This window comes from Kwoniella dendrophila, chromosome 6 (genome assembly GCF_036810415.1).
Source record: "Kwoniella dendrophila CBS 6074 chromosome 6, complete sequence".
NCBI classification, from domain to species: Eukaryota; Fungi; Basidiomycota; class Tremellomycetes; order Tremellales; family Cryptococcaceae; genus Kwoniella; species Kwoniella dendrophila.
Genome location: NC_089481.1, coordinates 579,526 through 599,747, shown reverse-complemented (window position 1 = coordinate 599,747; position 20,222 = coordinate 579,526). Strand labels below are relative to the sequence as shown.

At 37.7% G+C, this 20,222-nt stretch overlaps 8 protein-coding genes across 8 annotated transcripts; 3 read left to right on the top strand and 5 right to left on the bottom strand.

Moving 5' to 3' along the window:
• Nucleotides 1–440: 440 nt before the first annotated feature.
• L201_004786 (uncharacterized protein) lies at nt 441–1,969 on the bottom strand (the record flags this gene model as incomplete). The annotated part of the gene is made up of 6 exons (XM_066220524.1): nt 441–589; nt 665–1,121; nt 1,199–1,213; nt 1,290–1,494; nt 1,560–1,725; nt 1,810–1,969. 6 exons carry the CDS (start codon nt 1,967–1,969, stop codon nt 441–443), a joined length of 1,152 nt encoding a protein of 383 aa, XP_066076621.1.
• A 718-nt stretch (nt 1,970–2,687) lies between these two features.
• Nucleotides 2,688–5,032, bottom strand: L201_004785 (uncharacterized protein; the record flags this gene model as incomplete). The annotated part of the gene is made up of 5 exons (XM_066220523.1): nt 2,688–2,753; nt 2,867–4,412; nt 4,492–4,735; nt 4,841–4,926; nt 4,998–5,032. 5 exons carry the CDS (start codon nt 5,030–5,032, stop codon nt 2,688–2,690), a joined length of 1,977 nt encoding a protein of 658 aa, XP_066076620.1.
• Nucleotides 5,033–5,395: 363 nt separating this feature from the next.
• L201_004784 (uncharacterized protein) lies at nt 5,396–8,352 on the top strand (the record flags this gene model as incomplete). The annotated part of the gene is made up of 10 exons (XM_066220522.1): nt 5,396–5,488; nt 5,563–5,689; nt 5,753–5,862; nt 5,917–6,389; nt 6,500–6,611; nt 6,669–6,807; nt 6,885–7,173; nt 7,241–7,363; nt 7,429–7,517; nt 7,571–8,352. 10 exons carry the CDS (start codon nt 5,396–5,398, stop codon nt 8,350–8,352), a joined length of 2,337 nt encoding a protein of 778 aa, XP_066076619.1.
• A 363-nt stretch (nt 8,353–8,715) lies between these two features.
• On the bottom strand, nt 8,716–9,656 carry L201_004783 (uncharacterized protein; the record flags this gene model as incomplete). The annotated part of the gene is made up of 4 exons (XM_066220521.1): nt 8,716–8,938; nt 9,021–9,109; nt 9,186–9,339; nt 9,610–9,656. 4 exons carry the CDS (start codon nt 9,654–9,656, stop codon nt 8,716–8,718), a joined length of 513 nt encoding a protein of 170 aa, XP_066076618.1.
• Nucleotides 9,657–11,397: 1,741 nt separating this feature from the next.
• Nucleotides 11,398–12,282, top strand: L201_004782 (uncharacterized protein; the record flags this gene model as incomplete). The annotated part of the gene is made up of 3 exons (XM_066220520.1): nt 11,398–11,521; nt 11,613–11,664; nt 11,721–12,282. The coding sequence occupies 3 exons, from the start codon at nt 11,398–11,400 to the stop codon at nt 12,280–12,282; spliced, it is 738 nt and encodes a 245-aa protein (XP_066076617.1).
• Nucleotides 12,283–12,794: 512 nt separating this feature from the next.
• On the bottom strand, nt 12,795–15,476 carry L201_004781 (uncharacterized protein; the record flags this gene model as incomplete). Its single annotated transcript, XM_066220519.1, has 11 exons — nt 12,795–12,987; nt 13,063–13,177; nt 13,261–13,650; nt 13,761–13,923; nt 14,006–14,118; nt 14,184–14,353; nt 14,423–14,546; nt 14,616–14,804; nt 14,871–14,945; nt 15,040–15,236; nt 15,319–15,476. 11 exons carry the CDS (start codon nt 15,474–15,476, stop codon nt 12,795–12,797), a joined length of 1,887 nt encoding a protein of 628 aa, XP_066076616.1.
• A 1,914-nt stretch (nt 15,477–17,390) lies between these two features.
• On the top strand, nt 17,391–18,759 carry L201_004780 (uncharacterized protein; the record flags this gene model as incomplete). Its single annotated transcript, XM_066220518.1, has 4 exons — nt 17,391–17,627; nt 17,688–17,997; nt 18,072–18,225; nt 18,321–18,759. The coding sequence occupies 4 exons, from the start codon at nt 17,391–17,393 to the stop codon at nt 18,757–18,759; spliced, it is 1,140 nt and encodes a 379-aa protein (XP_066076615.1).
• A 333-nt stretch (nt 18,760–19,092) lies between these two features.
• L201_004779 (methionine-R-sulfoxide reductase) lies at nt 19,093–19,991 on the bottom strand (the record flags this gene model as incomplete). Its single annotated transcript, XM_066220517.1, has 6 exons — nt 19,093–19,135; nt 19,204–19,263; nt 19,328–19,438; nt 19,519–19,564; nt 19,629–19,707; nt 19,782–19,991. 6 exons carry the CDS (start codon nt 19,989–19,991, stop codon nt 19,093–19,095), a joined length of 549 nt encoding a protein of 182 aa, XP_066076614.1.
• Nucleotides 19,992–20,222: the final 231 nt, after the last annotated feature.

The window sequence follows — 20,222 nt, the reverse complement described above, 5'->3', positions numbered from 1 at the left end:
GATTGTCCTCTAAGAGCTTGATCGAAGTCGAGTGAATAATCTTATCAATCTACGAACTGCATACTCATAGGTCGCGTCGTCGTCTCATGAATTTGGTTGTTGTGGTTTTATATGCGGGGCGCCGTTTACTATGCGAATTATGCTATCAACTTAACTTATAAACGTGGGTAACTATCTGTTGAGCATCATTCTGATTGTCTATGCATGCATTGTGGGTTTTGAGGGAAGTTGTATGTAGATTACAAATGCATAGTATTGTCCGCCGAACATCTTTCTATGAAATCTAATGTCTATCGTCTATTTATCAACTTTACACTGCTTTACCGAAAAAATATGAATATTACAACAAGATCCTTTTCACACAAAACACATGCCCGCTTGGAAATAAACTTTTCGTATTTAAATCGCCTGAGAAACCTCTAGAATTTAGATTTAATGGCTTAGTTTTCGTGATGAGCATCATCTTGAGCTATAGCTTGATATTCATGGAAATCAGTGTAACCTTCTGGACCTGAAGAATAGAAAGTATCTCTATTATATTGTTTTAATGGATAATCGTTCTTAATTCTATTAGGTAAATCAGGGTTGGCTATATTGACAAAGTGAAAAGAAAATCGTTAGCCTCCATATATAGGAAATGAATGTGGACAGAAGTTCAACCTACAGATGAAATATCTACCAAAAGCAATTAAATCATTTGGATATTGATCTGCATGTTGTTTTGGTAATTGAGTTGATTCTGAAGCGAAACCACCTGCAACAATAAATTTGATTTGACCATTGGTTTTTTCATTAATCAAATTTCTAATTTCTTCTAAAGTATCTTCTTTCTTTCTTTCTTCTTCTGGTATATCAGTATTACCATTTGTTCTACCTTCAACAGCATGAATATAAGCTAATTTAGGTTGATTCTCAACAATAGCTTTAGTCCAAGGTAAGAATGTTTCCAAAGGTTTTTCTTCTCTCATACCTTGGAATTTACTGAATGGTGAGATTCTAATACCAACTTTTTCTGCACCGATAGCATCAGATACACCATTTAATACTTGTAATGGGAATCTGAATCGATTTTCTAATGATCCTCCATATGAATCGGTTCGCTGATTGGATACTGATTGAAGCTATAGTTAAGATATCATAAAAGTCTATATTAGCTTCCTGTATGTAAATTGCCCGTTAGAATAATCATCAAACTTACGAATTGATCTATGAGCTAAAGTGGTGAGAGGAGTAAAAGGTGAATCAGTCATCGGCGATACTTGTCGATCAACCTCATAGAATGAACTTACATATCCATTAGCACCGTGGATCTCTACACCGTCAAATCCAGCTTCAATGGCTGATTTAGCAGCATGAACGTATTCAGATACAGTTCTAGTGATATCTTCTTCTGTCATTACATGTAACTTAGTTTCTTTTGGATAAGGTGATTGTGGATCTGGAATATCAGATGCGGCATAAATGGTTTTTGCAGCTTCTGGATTTGCAACTCGACTATATGGGATTTGGATTTAGTATACACTTCCTTCAATGGATATCAATAAATAAACGATACTCACCCTAAATGCCATAATTGAGCAACCATTTTACCACCTTTAGAATGAACTGCATCTGTGATTTTTTTCCAACCTTCAATTTGTTCTTTTGAGTATATTCCCGGTACGTTATCATATCCTCTAGCTTCTTCACTTATGAATGTAGCTTCTGTAATGATTAGACCGCCATCTAGAAGAAGAAGAAGAAGAAGATAATTGATAAATACGCTAAATCCCATAGGAAAGGAAAAAAATCAAAGAATTTCAAACATACCTGTAGCTCTTTGTTTATAGTATTCTAAAGCGTATTCACCTGGAATACCAGTTTTACCTTGAGCTCTAAATCTCGTCAAAGGTGCCATGACGGCCCTATGTTTAAGATCGATTGATCCGACTTGAATAGGTTCGAAAAGTTTGGTAGGTTGAATAGTCATATTGAGTCGTGCAGTTGATTTTATTGGATTAGTGCTTTAAAGCTGTTAACGTTTTATCGAAGAAATTCAGATAATATAAAGTGTGATTGAAATATCTCAAGATTCTGAGTAAACTGTGGAAATGATTTCAAAAACATCATGCATCTTAATACCTCGTTTGTTATATACAGGAATCAAGTGGAGGAGAGGTATCGAATTAGTAATGGTACTCATTGCAAAGGAAACCGATTTATAATCATATTTGTCTTGGAAATTTTTGAATTCTTCATTTAGGATCATCATCGGTAAAATTGTAATTGAGATTAACAGCAGAAACATCTCACCGTAAATTATGGTAGTTTTAGGTAAAACGATGATAACAAATGCACCATATTCATCATAGCAGCTTGAGATTTCATTCCCCGGAAAATACGGGAAATGCGGATTGCACATCGGCCGTAGGGCGTAAAGAGTTAATAACTCTGGATTATCAATCGAGATTTGATTCCGTTGTTTTGTATTTTTGGTCAATTCTTCAGTTCACCGTAATCTGTCTACTGGTAGTTTCTCGTGTTATAATGGCGAATCCATGAGATTTTAACAATAAATAATGCAAATACATGGTATAAATGAATGAAACGCTATATAATCCAGAAACCAGAAGAAATGTAACATATATATGTAAGTCGATGTAGAAACTTTAACCTCCTTGGATAAAGCAAATTTTTGAGAAAAACACCTAGGCTCTAGCTTCTTTTCTCTTCTTCTTCTCAATTGCCAATCGTTTCTTTTCAAGTTTCTCTTTCTGTAGAAGTGAAAAGTAAATACAAGGAAAAAGTCAGCGCATGAACCTCATACTGACAAATCGGTCATTTGCTTGGCAGCTTTGACACATAAAGTTAAAGTTAGATAACTTACTTCAGCAGCTTTCTCCCTATTAGAGTATTGCATTTTCTCATATAATTTAGATTTCTTATTACTCATCATAATCTTTCTCAAATCTTCTTCACCACCTTTAACATTCTTCTTTCCGCTTGTAGTGGTCGATGTTGATTTAGCAGAACCTGCATTAGCTTTTATAGCTTCTTTCAATTGATTTCTAAATGCTGAATGTGATATACCATTTTGTTCAGCTTCTAATTCTGCTGCATGTAATAATGAAGCGTTTTCAGGATCTAATGATAAAGCTAATAATGCTGGTGAATAAGTTGTTTCTTTTGTTTCTTCTTCATCAGCATCAGATTCTTCCTCATCATCTTCTTCAACTTGTTGATCTTTTTCAATAACATCTTCTTCTTTATCTGCATCTTCTTTAGCGGCAATTAAAGCATCATTTTCTTGTTGTTCTAACCATGGTCTATAAACTTCACCCTCATAATCCCAAGGACTTAAATGTGGTGGTAATAATTGATTTGGTTTATAACCTTCTGTACTCAAGATTTTCTGTTTATTTAAACAATCTGCTACCCATTGAGGTTGAACCCAATTCCATTTTTTACCATTTTCCATTTCTCTCATTCTTTCATTCGTAATTGATCTATCAATTATAACATGTGTAATTGAATTGTTATCTCCTGGATTAGGTGAATTTAACGATGTAATAATCTTTCCACCCATTGAACGTATAACAAATTCCCATGTTCTTGATGATGTTTCTCGGGATAAATAGAACGTGTAAGGTGAAAACAATAATGATTGTTTTGATGATGACGCTTCGTTGGAAGATGATAATTCTGTTGTATTAGCTAATAACGAGTTATAAGTTGTTAAAGGTGCAGTAGCTACATCTTCAACTTCTTCACCAGCTTTAGTTGGTCTTTCAACGAATTCCTCATTCATAACATTTTCACCATCTTCTTGATCTTCCTCTTCTTCATCATTCATTTCTACATCACCTTCGGTGGCGGTGGTAGCACCGTTAACTTTAATACCTCTTATAGCTTTTTTTACAGCTTTTTTAGATACATTTGTAGATTCTACACCTTGATTTTCTTTCTTTTCAACCAATCTAAATGCACCTACAGATTCACCTCTTTCATCTAATTCAACATCTAAAGGTGGTGGATAAATTAAATTTTCTTCAGAATATAATTTAAATAAAGTAAAACTTATTAAAGTTCTATATAAATCTAAGAAAGTTAATAAAATTCTAAAATCTACATCAGTTGGTACATGTTGTTGAAATTCATAACCTTCTAACCATCTAACTTTAACTAATTCATTATTTTGTCCAGGTACTTCACATTCATAATAAATACCTTTAACACCTAAGAAGATTTTCTTCAAGGAATGTGTTCGTATAGCCCATACTTTCCATTCTGAAATTAATCTTGAACATTCAGCAATTATTGATGAAGGCACTAATGTTTTCCCAGGTATAGGATTTGTAGGTAATGTTGAGAATAAATGTACTAAATTTAATGGATCTTGTAAATCTTGTAAAGCAAGCGTGAATGTTGGGTATCTAGCGAGTTCCAATAAAACGTCAGTTTCCGCTATATAATCGAAATTGCTCTACGCATCCCGGATGCTGTTAGACTCACCTTTCTTTCACTAAATGATCTAATCTTGCCACTGGTTTAGCATCTTCTAAATTTTTAGCTAAAGCCCATTCTCCTCTACCTAAAGCTCTAGCTAGCTTCTTAGCAAAAGCCTTATGTTCTCTGAATTTGACTAATAATGGTTCATGAAGAAGATACTGTATATCCTTGTGATAGTAGAATGTTGCAGGTGCTGATGAACCTTTATTGGCTCTCTTCTTATTCAATGGTTCACGAGGATATATACCTAGGGATTGAATATTCGTTCAATGTCAGTATATTTGATACTCATCCAACGAACAGGAGTCTCATAGCCCCGACAGAAGTATTCTTCTTAGACAAATTGATTCACCTTTCAATATACATAATCTTCTGAAATCAGATAACGAAATTTGTAACTTCTTCAAAGCTTGATTTCTCGTTACATAGTTTTTAGCCCTAAGTATTTGTTCAAGTGTGAGCGTTGTTCCCTCCATTCAGTTGGTATCAAATGAAGAACTTTTACTCACGCTCCGGACTCTCCTTTTCTCTTGATTTTAGCCATCTTATCTTTACACTATTTGGGTATTCTTGGTATTGAACTTGATATGATAATGATTTGTATCATCTATCTTATGGTATCAACAAAAAGTCAAATCAACTTTTTCAGGTGGACGTGAAATCTTCGTTGACAAGTGGAGGTCACCACCATCCATTTGGTTATTTTATCAGTTATTTATTCTTTTTATCCCGGAAACATGAACACGTGGCATCGTCATGTTTGTTTTAACACCTCCACTTTGAGATTTCTGTTTACAAGAGTCGATAAAGATGAGGACAAAGATAATTAATGCGTATTTCGCTAATCTATATGATGCGATAGATCGGCAACAGAGGCCATTCAGGTCTTCCATCAGAATAACAAGTCATGGCAAGGGCTTGTGACATATGTGGATCAAGGAAGTGGAGGAAAGATAAAGTTACTGGTAATGCAGTATGTGAGGAAGGTCATGTCCAGCAGGTCAGTCCTACAACTTTCTCCCCTGTCGTCTTGATGAGGCGAGTAAAGCTGAATCAGAATGATATTTATAACAGGATTATCGATCCGAGGTAAATGATATGGAAATTGGGGGTCCTAGACATCAATTGACAAGACGAAAAGTTGCAAATAAAGGTGAAAGAAGGAATAAAAGGCGTGAAGAAGGAAGAGCCAATCCATTATGTGAGTGTGCAGAGGCGCAAGGTTGCTTTTGGCTCAGGATATGCTAAATTCGATGCTACTTAGTCTACCATGGTCTGGAAGCTGAGTATCTGAGAGTACAAGCTCTTCAACTTCTGTTGAGGCTACAGGTGCAAGCACTCTCGAAATTGTGGTCTTTACCTGATGCATTTGAGGTAAGCTAATCGGCCATTCATGAGGGAAAGATTCAGCTTATAATATCATGACAGATCATAGTTCGTGATTTATGGGCATATCAATTATCGATATCTATATTACCTTCTTTACCTGATATATTAGATCAAGATCAAAGTCAATATGGTAGATCACCTTCACCTTTTATCATCACAAAACAAAGTCAACCTAGTCAATCTTTACCATTAGATGTAGAAATGGTGAATAACGAAGAACGTAAATCTGATGATTCCCAAACTGGTTCTGAAGATGAAAACGAAAAAGGAGATTACGATGAAGATTCAGAGAAAGAATCAGACTTGGATCCGGAAATCCTAGAACAGATTGAGGGGGTTTCTGATAAAGAGGAAAATTCAGATCAAGATGGTAATTTCGACAATGGTAGAATTGGAATACAAAGTAGAAAAGGTAAAAGAAAGAAAAAATTGAGAATATCAGATACTATATTTACTTTAGTGATGGGTTTATGGATTTTAAGAATACCTGTAATTGGAATTGATATTGAAAAGTGAGTTATAACTATAACCGACAAATATTGACAACCTCTCTTCCTCATACTCAAAAATCGACTATATACGATGACGATGTTGATAATCTTGTTACATTGAATTTTTTTAGCGCGATAAATGAGATGAAAATACCTTATATCGACTTCTATCACACAAAATACATACCCATAGAAATGAAGAAACACATAAATAGAGATGTTATGATTTCGCTCTCTCCCTTAGTCAGTGGCTCGCATATCTGCAAAGTATCTTCAAGCTAATATTCATATGATGTTCAGAGATCACCCTCACCTTCCCTCATACACCGATCATGCAAGGATTTTGCACGGAGATTGAATAAGAAATATGGTATACAGATACCCGAGATCAATGTGCACCCTGTCATATGGAGGATAACATCCTCTCTAGGAGGCACACGTAAGTACGAAATCAATATATCGTTCTATATCCCAGAAGAGGCATGCTGATGTAAAGGGACCTTCTATCAAAACTAGCTACAACCTACAACCAGGTATCACGTCTGCTCAATGTACTAGATATCAATTTGTCTTTACTCGAAAGAGAAATCAACACATTTTCTCGGAAGATCCGCTCAAAATCCAATACAAATCTACGTGATCTATCTGATGACGATGATCATTTCCATAATGCTATTGCACAAGACAGTCTGGAGTACTATGAAAGAACTTTACTATACCAGGATGTCGTAGCGCCGGAACTTGTCATTGTTAGTGCCTGGATCATAATCATGAAGATTGTCTATGGCCTGGATGGTGTACCAAGGTCAGTGAATATTTATCAAAGAACCGTCACTTCTTACAATTAAGCTGAAGTGATCGTATCTTGGCAGAGAAACACTACTCAAGTCCGATCCTGCTATCGGATTACCCAGATCAAAGATATGGATAGATGAACTGAAGAATAGGATGGAGAGTGGAATTTTCAAAGGTGGAAGGAGGAATCTGGAGAGACAGTCAGTATCGCATAACTTGCTAACGTATATATAATGCGCCAACTGACTGATGAGTCGCTTCTCAGGGATTTTACCAGCATGGATGATGATGAGTTAGATCAACTTCTTAACAAAGCAGAGAACGTCTTGTTGGGTGATAGAGCAGAACCACTTGGTGGGTCTTTCCCTATAGAACCGATAGCAGTATGCTAATAATACACTGATCAGATGCCACGCCTTTTCCCCTTATATCAACTTCGAAAGTACCAGAATCAATGGTCCAACCTAATTCATGGTTAAATTACCATGCCGATTCAACCACAAATAACGACAATTTGATTTCACGTAGATCGATTGAACCTATACATGATCAAGGTATCAACAACACCAATAATAAGTCATTACCATTAATGCCTGGTGAAAAGATATTATCTTTTTCTGCAAATGATCCCTTTTTGGAGTTACCTAGCGATCTTGAATTAATAGTTAAATGCTGTAGTGATTTAATTGGATTCTCCACTGAAGATGTATTGATTGTTGTGGAGCATCTGGAAAAGAAATTAGAGAAAATTAGACCTAGAGATGAAAGAGGTAGAAAGAAAGAAAAGGAAACGTCTACAAATGAGGATCATGAGCAACAAAATCAATTGAATAGATCAACGAGAACAAGAAGTAGAAGTAGAAGTGTCAGCATGAGTAGGAGTAGACCTACAAGTAGAAGTAGAACGAGTACCCCTACACCAAGATCAAGAGAAAATAGTGTATCTAGAGCGACAACTAGAATAACCAGATCAAGAGAAAATAGTATAACGAGAACAAGGAGTCAAGAGAGTAATTTGAGTAGAGTAGCAAGTATGAATAACCTCAATAATCATCAGAGAAGTGGGGAATCAAGTTTAAGTCGAACAGCAAGCTTGAGTAACAATCTAAATAATGGAAGAACCAATAGTCAGAAAGGGAAATCGAGGAGTAATGTTAGTGGGATTACAAGTAGTAATAGTTTTACTTAAGTCGTATCTTTTAGAAAAATTGTCTGTTGTATATCTATTTGCATATCTATCTGTCTATATGTCTAGATTTTCAGGCCGAACATATGGATTGAGCATGCTGTATGCTATTATAGTTAAAATACCGAAGTCATGACATGAAATCGATCAAAATGTTCTGTCGATCCTATTTTGTCTATTTGTCTAATGAGAACTCTACATTTTCTATGATCTATATGTTAATGGATGTATTGAAGTCGTCATGGCTCTCCCAGGTTTGGCAGAATGTAGACAAACATCCAATGTGTTTCATTTGCTAAATTTTTCAAAGAAATTTCTGCCTTACTGTATATGTCTTTTGAAAAGCTATTGATGATTGCTGTTGTGTTATTGCCTTTCCAAATAATCCAAAAACCCTTTCGAGAATTCTTGACATTTCTTAAAACTGATTTCAAAACCATCTCTACCACCATAATATGGGTCTGATATAGCTTCAGCTTTAGTTTTACTCAAACCCTGTTGATTTGTAGGTATTGAAGGTGAAAATGAACCGAATAATGATATTTCAGATTTGGATGATGAAGGTTGACGATTAATTAATGTTTGAAGGCTATGGTTAGTTCAGGTTATCAGTATCATCGGTCAGAATCAGGAGAGTTGAATTACAAGAGACAAAGGATCAATCTGCTCACTTTGATTGATCCATAGCTAATATATAATCAAATTTGGTAAAATCATTTTTATTGACTGCTCTAGCTATACTATCTGCATTTATACCATGCTAAAAAAATACAATGGAAGTCAGTGAGTAAACCCTTCAAGAGGGAGGTATTCAATTTAGGAGACATCTCCCTTACCTTTTTACAGACCGCTATCGTCCTATCATCAGCTTCTTCACCTTCATGATATGCACCTGTACCAGCTGAATCCACCTGGATATCAAATTTAGAATTTATAGATTCATTTTTGGTTATTTCAGATTTCAGGACTGCTTCTGCCATAGGTGATCGACTACATTACGAATACAAAAGCAGTAAATTGGTTTTTTTTTTCTACGTCCTGCTTTACAATGAATGTTTTCGAAGGGAAAGATGTGCTCACCAGATGCTAATACACGAGTCATACAAGGTGATATGTGATTAGCTTTGTAACAAGGCTAGTTCAATCGGTGGACATGGTACTTTCGACTCACTTGCTATATTTGAGATACAGATTAATACCATTTTATCAGTTATAAACTTGCTATTCTAGTCAGATGTTCTTATATGCCTACTGACTTACCCTAAACAAACCATCAAAACGGAAACTTTTGTGCGATTATCAGTCATTTTGGTCGATTATTGCTTTTGCTTGACCCTATCTTCCGATTGATTGGGTATACTGAAATCTGTTAAAGAGGTTCAGGATAAAAGACAGAAGATACAAGATCTAGATAGGATATATGCACTATCTATTCTCGAAACCTTCTTTTCTCTTGCATAATGTTGTTTGAAGTCTTTATCGGATGCTGCAACAACTCGAAATTTCAAGATTATTATCAAAGTTCGTGATGACATAATCATGATCATCGTTTGTCACGTGGTGTATAGTAGCAGGTTGGGGGAGCATGCATAGGCAGATCTTTACAATAATACGCCATTTGTATAAGTTTGATATGATCCTTTTCCTTACAAGTCTCGAATATCAATGCAGAGCTTGCATCATCTGCTTGTGTCTTGAATGTGTTGGGTGGCCCACAAACAATGACGTGAGAACTCGCATAAAGGGTTTAACCTTCTCTTGTCTACAACAAGTGTAACATATCATAAATATGTCAGTGCTTTGCGAATCTGAGATTTATATATTAGGCAATTTAAATAGCTAAGCGAACTGGTCTTCAGGGAGGTGACACTACCTTTTATCTTTTTTTACATCAATCAGAACACTGGACGTTGTTATGAGTTCTTGGCAGTGTGTGTTACATTCTAGCACGGTTGAAGTCTTTCCCCGCTTTTACTAAAACTCTCCCTTCACACAGCCTTCTCTTGTTGGGAGAAGAAGGACAACAACTTGAAAGCATGATCGAACCTCAGCACAATGTCCCTATGTATACATATACATATGGTGCTGCTTTGCACCTGGACATGAATTGGCTATATCTTTTGCGCCAGCAGTAAGGATGTGACAGAATAACCCCACTAACAGATCCTGTGAGCTGATTTCAGTCATCAATCGTGGTCGAAGCAAGACGATAATCTCAGTTCTCTTTCGTGTTTTCAATAGATTTTGACCGTATTCAACTGTATTTGGGGTTTTGTCTCGATAAAGGTTCTGCATACATGAAATGAGGGAGCAAAGATTCAGTCTTATCAGTGAAAACCTCCGATTATCGCTTACTGCGCGTGAAAAAATATTTCAGCCAAAATATCACACCGCCATCAACGGCCACAAGCTGTGTGTACCTCTGAGTAGCCTGGGTTATAGTCTACGAGGACCGTTCTGCCTAATGAGAATCGATGGCTACGGTGAGGATTGAGACCTCTTTTGAAATATGCTTTCTGTTGCGCGTTTTATCTTTCGCTTCTCGCTTCTCGCTTCGAGGACAGTGATGTAGTGACGTAGCGCAAAGGATTCCAAAAGCACGCCTTGGAGTCCTTCCTTTGGCGTTTTGTCAGAACTATACGAGGGCGCTACTGAGACTGTGGTGTCAGGCAAGGGTAAGTCAGTGCTCAAATAAGGTATAAATAGCTTGAATGCATCACAGACTTCAGGGCGTCAATATCCATCTTCATACCTGAGATCTTACACTTCAATTGTTCTCGCATTTGGCTAGCTTCTTATCTCAATATAATCCACTATCACCGAATAACATCCCTAATAGTCAACCTGGAGAGCCCCTGAAAGAGAAAGGAACTACACTGCATCGTCACGTAAGTCTGACCCTCTGTAGAAAGGTTGTGTGGTATAAATGGGTGCCGCTTAAACCTCCACTGTCATCCCAACCTTTCTTAATGGTTGTGATCTTCTCCTACAGCTTTATACTGTAGATCTTTCTTCCCAGCTTGCCAAACGATCCATCGGTTAGCAGAAATGGACGTTTTCACAAATGAACCCATTGATTACTCGACTTTAGCAGCACCCGATCATGTTAAGGCTTTGATGGACGGGTACAAATCGCTACTATCCAAAAATTGGAATGAAGGTAAATATTCCGGTAAGTTATTTTCAAGTTTTTTAATAATCTTTTTCCGTGTATATTTCTAATACTGTACGCTTCGAGCAACTTACTGATAATGAAAACACAGAGGCTCCTAGTGTTGTCGTTGCCACATCCCTCAATCAAACAATCGATAAAGAGTCAATCTTGAGTAATTTGCCAAGTTGCAATAATAGACTTACTAAGTATTTGTTAGATCAAAACTTCCCTCCAGTAGAGGTTCGGAAGCTTGGACTAACGTACTGGTCGCGGCGGACATTTATGAAACTACTGTAGACTACTGCACATCCGTTCTCAAACAGCTTGAAGATTCAATGGAGCCTCGAGCCGAATCTGATCGACAAGCGTATGCTCTTGTACTTGAAGGTCTGGAAGATTTGACCGAAGAAGAATCGAATGCAAATAAGTCAAAGCTTGAAGAAGCTCAATTGCAAGCTGAGTTAGCCCTTTTTGGACTTATGGATAAGGCTGAAGCTTCTAAAAACCAATATGATTCTGCTGTAGACACCTGGAAATCTGAGGTAGGCTTGGTAGAAGATGATCAGTGGCACCTTGAATACATTCCTTTCGGCATCCCATTAGATCTTAGAGTAGAACCTACGAGAGAGGTCGTCTCCAGGGGTCTAGCCGCCTATTCAGAATCCGCAGATCCCAGAACAAGGGAGGAAACCACTGTATCTTACCTTGTCCAGACCTTGAAAGACCTTGAAACAGGCTACAACAGGTCAAAGGTCACTCAAAGTACTGTGGATTGGTAGGCTTGTGGTAGGCTGAGGACAACAAATGTCTTTTAGCGCTTGAATAACTTGTAGAGTTATTCGCCAGTCTCACATGTCACCAAGTACTGTACACATCTTCCGTAGCTTCGCTGAATGAGCAACCCCCTCACCGATTATGCATCTTAATAGTTGTCTGTTGCAGACATTCTCTGTAGGGTTTCATAATCTTGAATTTACCGTTAAATTACGAGCAGTGGTCAGAAAGACATACATACGACAAAAACCACTTATACAGATATTCGATACTTAAAAAGAAAGCTACACTACCATAAAATCTACATATATGGGAAATTTTCAGATACACACTACTCAGAGCGTATTATAGATACTACTACATTTTGTTTATTACTTCCAATGCTTGTGAAGTTTCACCTCTTCCCGCTATCTTCCATGCCAGATCTTTCTTAACAAGCACAAGCGTTTCGTAGTGAAATCGATTGATCATCTGTCTTACTTCCACTTATAGTGTTGTATGGCTTCCGCTCAACCGTCTAATGGAATCTTTCTACCTCAGTTCTTTCACCAGCAACACCTTCAAGTTTATAAAGAGGTTCAAGTTTAGCGTTCTTTTGCCAGAAAACGTATCTCTTGATAAACCAGGGTAGCCATGTTGTTGATTGATATTTGGCGAAGACTGGTACCGGGACAGCGAAAACATAGTCCAATTCTTCCAATGTTCGACGACTAGTTGTAAGGAAAAAACGATGTTAGGTGAGCTTACAGACAGAGTGGCATAAAGTAAGAGAGAGAGCGACTTACGCTGTCTCTGGAGTGAAGAAGAATATCAAAACCCATGCTAATATATTGGTACCGGCATAGAAGTAGAAAGCACCCCAAGGTTTCATAGCTACCAACATACTTGGGAAGGTAAGACCTGAAGACAGGGAGAAACAAGTGGCGGTTAGCGAGCTGCCAAGGAAAAGAACTAAAATGAAAGACTTGGGATTTGTAACTCACCTAAGACAGCTGACCACATGTTATTCTGTTGTACAGCCCATGACATACCGATCTCTCTATGAGTGAGTGGATAAGACTCTGCGGCGTAAACGAAGGGGACAGGACCCATACCGGGGGAGTAAAAGGCGGTGAAGAGGTAAATTGCCAAAGCCAAAACTGGAACTCTTGCTCCGTTTCCTTCGTCCATAAAGAATATTGACCCGGCCCAGAACAGCATCAGTGACATACAAGGAAAGGTAAACAATAGAAGGTTTCTTCTTCCAAATGTATCGATTGTCCAAATAGCAGGAAGAGCGAAAACGGTATTGACGAGACCAAAACCAAATGAAGCGAGAAGACATTGTTTTGGACTGTAACCGGCTTCGGCGAAAATGGTGGAGGAGTAGAACGCTAAATTTGACGCGCGTCAGCGAAATGCCACTTTCGTTTTGACCATTTTGTTATAGGGATTTATAGTACTGTTTGATAGCATTGTGGGTAAACATATTTCGATAACTCACACATAATGTTAATACCACATAATTGCTGACTGATCATGACTACCCAAGAAGCAAGATTGGCACGTCTAAGACGAGGTTTGACGAAAAGATCTCCGAATCTGGAGAAGTATGTGGTACCCTTGAAGGCTTCTCTTTCTTCTTCAAGTTGACAATGGGCGTAGAACTGGAAGGAAAAAGGAATTATCGGGCATAAGATGGTTAATACAGTATCATTTTTGCTAATATAGCACGAGTGGTTGACTCACCATATCACGAGCTACTTGTATTTCCGATTTCCTCAATCTCATAAGTGAATTAAAGGCTTTGCCATATCTGTCTTTCTTCATGAGCCATCTTGGAGATTCAGGAACAAGCCAAACTACCAATGAAAGATCACCGGTTCAGCTTGAATGACCCAACTGACGAGTGTGATATCGTACTTACTCAATAGAAGAAGAGGTACAGCAGGTACAAAGGCAGCAGCTAATTGAATTCTCCAAGCGTTTTTACCAACATTCATGAAAACTAAATTTGAACAGAAACCGAAGAAAATACCGAAAGCTACCCAAAGTTGGAAAGACATAACCAAGGCACCTCGAATTGCAGCAGGAGCACTAATGGATGACTCTCAACATTAGCATATACTATATTTATATTTATACACAGTTACTGTCTGCACTTACGTTTCAGCAGTCATAATTGGGATAGTAGTAATCTTCATACCCATACCAAAACCTAACAGTACCCTACAAATGAATAATTCCCACCAATTTCTGGTGAACGCTTGACCGAGAACAGGGAATACACCTAAATTTTCGATGAAACCCCGTCAATACATAACCGATACCAAAAAAAAGGGACATTTGTGTAACTCACAGAAAAGACCAGTGACGAAGATTGTACCTCTTCTACCAATATAGTGATTGATAGGATCCGTAAGCATAGCTGAGATACCACCGACAGTGATAGATGGTGCGGCATTGACCATACCGACCAACCAGGTGTTTTTGTCGATACCGAATTCAACGGGGAAAGATAAATTTGCACCATTTGCACCAGTGTTATCTGTTAAATTTGGAGATATTTAGCCGGGTTCGTATCCAGTGACACTATTCTTGGTATGTTACTCACCCCAACCTTGAATGGCAGAACCGATTGAACAGACAATGACCAAGAAATATAAAGCACGAGTTTGATCCCATTTATCTATACATACAGAATTGATAGTTAGCTGTCTATCCGTCGATATGGTCACTGTCGTACAGTACCTGAACAATTAAGGGTTCTATCCACCACTCACTTGTCTTTTCCCTTCGAAGCCAATATCGATCTTCTTCGGTCAATTCCCTTATGGTCTCGTAATCTTCTGGTTTTTGAGATAATAAAGCTGCTCTTTGGAATAAATCACGCTTATCATCGAATCCTTTTTCTGTACAGAATTGGTCTGCCATGCTGAAAAGGTTCTCTTTCGATAATCCATACAAGGGATTTTGAATTCTGAAAACAGCCCCCATGTCGCGTTAGCATCAATGCCTTACGTGGAAATGTGAACAGTACGGATTCAATTTCTGTTACTCACTTGGCGCTGACATTTCGATTACGAGCTACAACATGTTGTTGATGTGAAGCTTCAATATCTTCAATATGACCAATTTCACTTGCTTTTTCAGGCTTACTATCGTTACCTATACGATGTACTGATGAATCACTCGCAGCGGAGTGAGGTAGTGTAGACATGATTAATTAAGATATAAGATTGTTTCGTTATTATGCTACAAGGGAAAGAATATGGATACAAAACTGACAAGTTGGTGAAGAAATGAAGGGGGAAGTTTCACCTCGAGATGGATATCATCATGGTTTTATAGATATTCATCATCATTATCATTATTATCCATCTCATCTGTATTCCGAGGGTTGCTTAAGCTGAACGACTCGTCCTTCCATTGTTCTAGCTAGAAAATCAGTATCTTAGCCGAGTGCATCCGAACCAAACATACATTAACTCGGACAATATGCGGTATTCTCATGCATAAAGATTACATGGTCGATATTACTTCTTTTGTTATTATTATTATTGTCGTTCTTTGTCGAAATTGAAGAAGATTTCTAAATGTCATACGAGGATTCAAGGTTGAGAATGGCGACAGAGCGAAGGAATGGTTGGGACTAATTGACTACCGCGCCGCTATTTACCGGGACATGAACAAACAATAATTTGTTCCTAGCCGTTCTAGTCTAACTTGAAACAGTCATTTTCCCTCTGTTGGCCCCTTACTAACTTCAAGTGCCCCATTCTGCCCCGCTGATTTCCCGGTTTTTTGATGGAAATGATATCATATATCCTGAGTTGAATGATATATGATCGGGTCTGGAAAACCCGATAGACCAAAAGTGGGCAATTCTTAAGGCTATTCCGGGATGTTAGGTGGCCGAGTAATATGCAATTGCACAATGATGGCTTCCAAAATGCAATTTGTATCTCCCAACGCTTCAATGCTATTGTATGCGAGTATCTTGCAATAAGATGGACTGATGCAACAAATCCACAGGAATCTCCTGGATCCTCAAAGCTGGTACATGTACAATGCTAATAACGCCACTGACGTCGCGGTCAAATAATATTTGTTTTCAATTCCGGTTATACACAGCTACTGCTGGATAGCTCAATGTCAATGCAAATCAATGATTTCTCTTGCAAGCGGCGTGCTAGAGTTCTGCGTGCTTCAACTGTCCGGCAGTTGATATTCTAGGCTCAGCTGTATACATATGCTGACGAGTTGTCGTATCCGTATTCATAGTCGTGAGCCAACTGACCTTTACGAGACAACGAAGGCACAATGCTCATTTCCTTCTTTCTACTCTGTCCGATATCATCAAGAAATACTCGGTTTCTTGAGGTTCACATTCTCATGCTTTTATGTGGCCCATACGTAAACCTCACCGTGGTACATTTACGGAAAGTAAATGGAAAATAAAGAAAGTTGGTCGGACTATAATAGGTGATATGGATGATTACGTTGCATATTTAGTTTGCGGCTTTGAGCGAATTAGCGCGATTATCGTAGAAGACCGGAACTATCTTAATTGGCTTATCTCGTAGGTGATAGCTTGACCGAGTAGTTTGGTAGCTACACATGTTGTAACTTCAAAAGCTCTTCTTACTCACAGCCATAAGAGCATAGCGGTAACGTTGTTTACACGTTCTTATCAACCATAATCCCCAGGTCAACCAAGTCACGATGGTAACTGTACTATATGATGGGTGATTGCACGATAACGATATCGGACCGGTTTTGACTACTAGACAAAGCGCTAATCTTTTTTATCGCTGATTTATCGGAGTATCAGATTATATGAACAATAATGGTTAGATAACTGTAGATGATTCTCTTAATCAAGGTGGAGGTGAATCATAGTGAAAGCTGTAAAGTCAGGTGGTGAAGTATCTACGTACGCTGGCATAAACGTGTAGTTGGTGAGGTAGCTACTGTATGACAGACAGTTTTGGTTCTCAGAGAATAATATATAAAGCCTTGTTCTTTCGAGGTGAAATGGTTTCTTCCTTTTTCTCATCAAACTTTATTTCTTTTTTTCCATTTTAATTTCTACTACCTAAACCAAATATTTATTTAAAACTTATTAAACAAGATGATTTCTAAACCTGAACCAACATTATTAGAACAAATCGAAGCAGCAGGATGTAAAGTTGATACAGATTCAATGAATCCTGAAATTGCTAAAAATTTACCTATTAAAGCACATGACATGACTTCAAATCATTTATTAGTTGATGAACAACTTCATAATCCAGAAAACAAAGAATTGGTTGAAAAGACTATAAGAGAATTGAAAGGTAAAGATTGGTTAGAAGTACATACTGTTCTTGTAAGTCCACCTTCTCTGAGATATCATATTCGGTAGACTAACGATGTTTCTACTTCTTAGTCCGTAAGATTCGCTAAAAGAGTTTTACCATACATTCAAGGAAGAGTTTTAGTTCAAGCTTCACCAAGAAATGCTTATAATAGAGATGCCATTGAAGCTCATGTCAGAGCTTACGATAAAGTCTTCCAAGCTGAAGGTATTCCAAGAGAGAGATTTATGGTTAAAGTACCTTCTACTTCAGCAGGTGTACAAGCTGCCGCTGTTTTAAACGCTGAAGGTATTAGAACTTTGGGTACTTCATTATTCTCTTTACCTCAAGCTATCGCTTGTTCTCAAGCTGGTATGCACTCAATCAGTCCATACTTCAATGGTAAGTACCGATGTATGACGGGATCTCCAGTGATTAGGTACAAGTTATACTGATATACCATTGCGATCTTTCAGAATGTCCCGCTCACATTGATCCAAGTATCTGGCCTGATGTCGAAGATGTCGCTACTCAACATCCTATGTCCGCCAGAATGAGACATATCAGAGATACATATGATAGATTAGCTAAAGAAACTGGTAAAACACAACCATTGATCAAAGCTGCCTCGTGAGTTGGATTACCTTGCTTGATCTCTTCGATCATTATGTCTATAGTAGTGATTTATACTGACGATGAAAATATGTATACTTTTTTTCTGATAGATGTGTTACTGCAAGAGAATGTATGGCAATGTTAGAATTAGGTGCAGATTCAAATACAATTTTATCTGATCAAATGTCAGATCTATGTTCAACATCAAAATTACCAAAATACAAAAAGGGAGCAGAACATCAAGTTAGATTTAAAGATTCTTTAAACAATACAGAAATCTACTGGGAAAACTGGCAAGCAATTGATTCTGCAGCATCAAAAGATAGATTAAAAGAATTATCAACAAAAGATCCTTTATCTAAAGTTATGTCAAAAGATTGGAAAATCGCTTCAACTGATATCAATTACTTGGCAGACGGTGTTTTAGATAGATATAATAAAGAAGATGAAATCACTGCAATCAGATTGAAAGATGCTTTGGAATTATTCTACAACGGTGAAGAAAATTCAAGAAAGGAAATTCAAAGATTACAAGCTATTTACGTTTAAATCTGATTCCTAATGAATTGATGAATCGAGTTGAAGCAATCAGCTCTAAACATCTTGTAGCCGTGCTTTTTTGCCGATGGATACCGTGTTACTGTATATAGATTCTGAATGCATTGAAATATCATGAGAATCATGGTCGCCCAAACGAATCGGTATTCAACAATGATCCTTCGTTATGTCTATGCATTATATCATACTTAACTCTTACGGTTTTGCCACCTACTACAACATCATCCTTGTACCACACTAATGATAACGATATTACAAGCAACAATATCTATCTATACCGTACATTCCGTATTCTTACTTCGTCAAACACAAATTATTCGACCCCTATTCCTTCTTGAAATTGAGCGAGATACCATTTACGCAATGTCTAATAATGCCATGCATCAGTATTACGGTTTTGCACTTCCGCTGAACTCTGATTTTAGGCCAACTTACCGTTCATCGACTGGATTGGGGAAACCTTCTCCTTTGAATACATGTCCTAGATGACCTCCGCTATTTATGATCGCGATTATAGTCAGCTCTTCAGGTCGGGGTCTGGCTTAATGCGGTAACTCACCAATTGGTACAGACAATCTCGGTTCTAGTCATGAACATTGATCGATCTTCGTGACGTGTTACAGCTCCTGGTACGGTATCATAGAATGCTGGCCATCCACAACCAGAATTGCTGCAAGCCATGAGCGGATTAGCTGAAAACTTAGGACGCACATGACAGCTAATATTGAGCGGTCAATAGCAATCACTCACAATTTGGTCTTGGACGTGTATAATGGTGCATCACAAGCAGCACAGTCTATTTTGGGTAGGAATCAGTACTTGTGCAAGACAAGTAGAGAACGCGGAAGAACATAACATACGGTACACACCATCATCATTCTTCTTATCATATGCGTGAGATCCAGGTCTTTCAGTTCCTTTTCCTCTAATTACTCGGAACTGACAGGATAAACAATATCAGCTGTGTTGAGATTGTCCTCACCAATCAGGTAATAAAGCTTGTTACCACTCACTTGTTCCGGTGATAGAATAGCGTGCCATTCATCATCACTCTTCTTTACTGGGTAGTTATCTGAAGGCATTTTACTTGATGAACTTGAAGAGAATAAAGCAAAAGGTAATCCTATTCCTGATAATTTAGCTGAATTATTAATGAATTGAGGTAATCTATTTCTGGCAGTGGCGATAGATGATCTGACTAAATTAGGTGAGATGAAAGGCATAAGTGATATTAATATTATCAAGGCTAATATAGTAATCAAGGTGGATCTGCGAGAAGACATACACAGCTTGAAGGCTTAGTAAGATAAAAGATGATTGAATAAGAAGATATTTATAAATGACAGATCGAGAAACGAAAACATCCCATTCACCGTTTGATGGGATGATGGGATGATTGGAGACGATTGTGAAAAGTGGAGGCTAGTATTTTAAAAAAAGGTTATTGGAGCTGA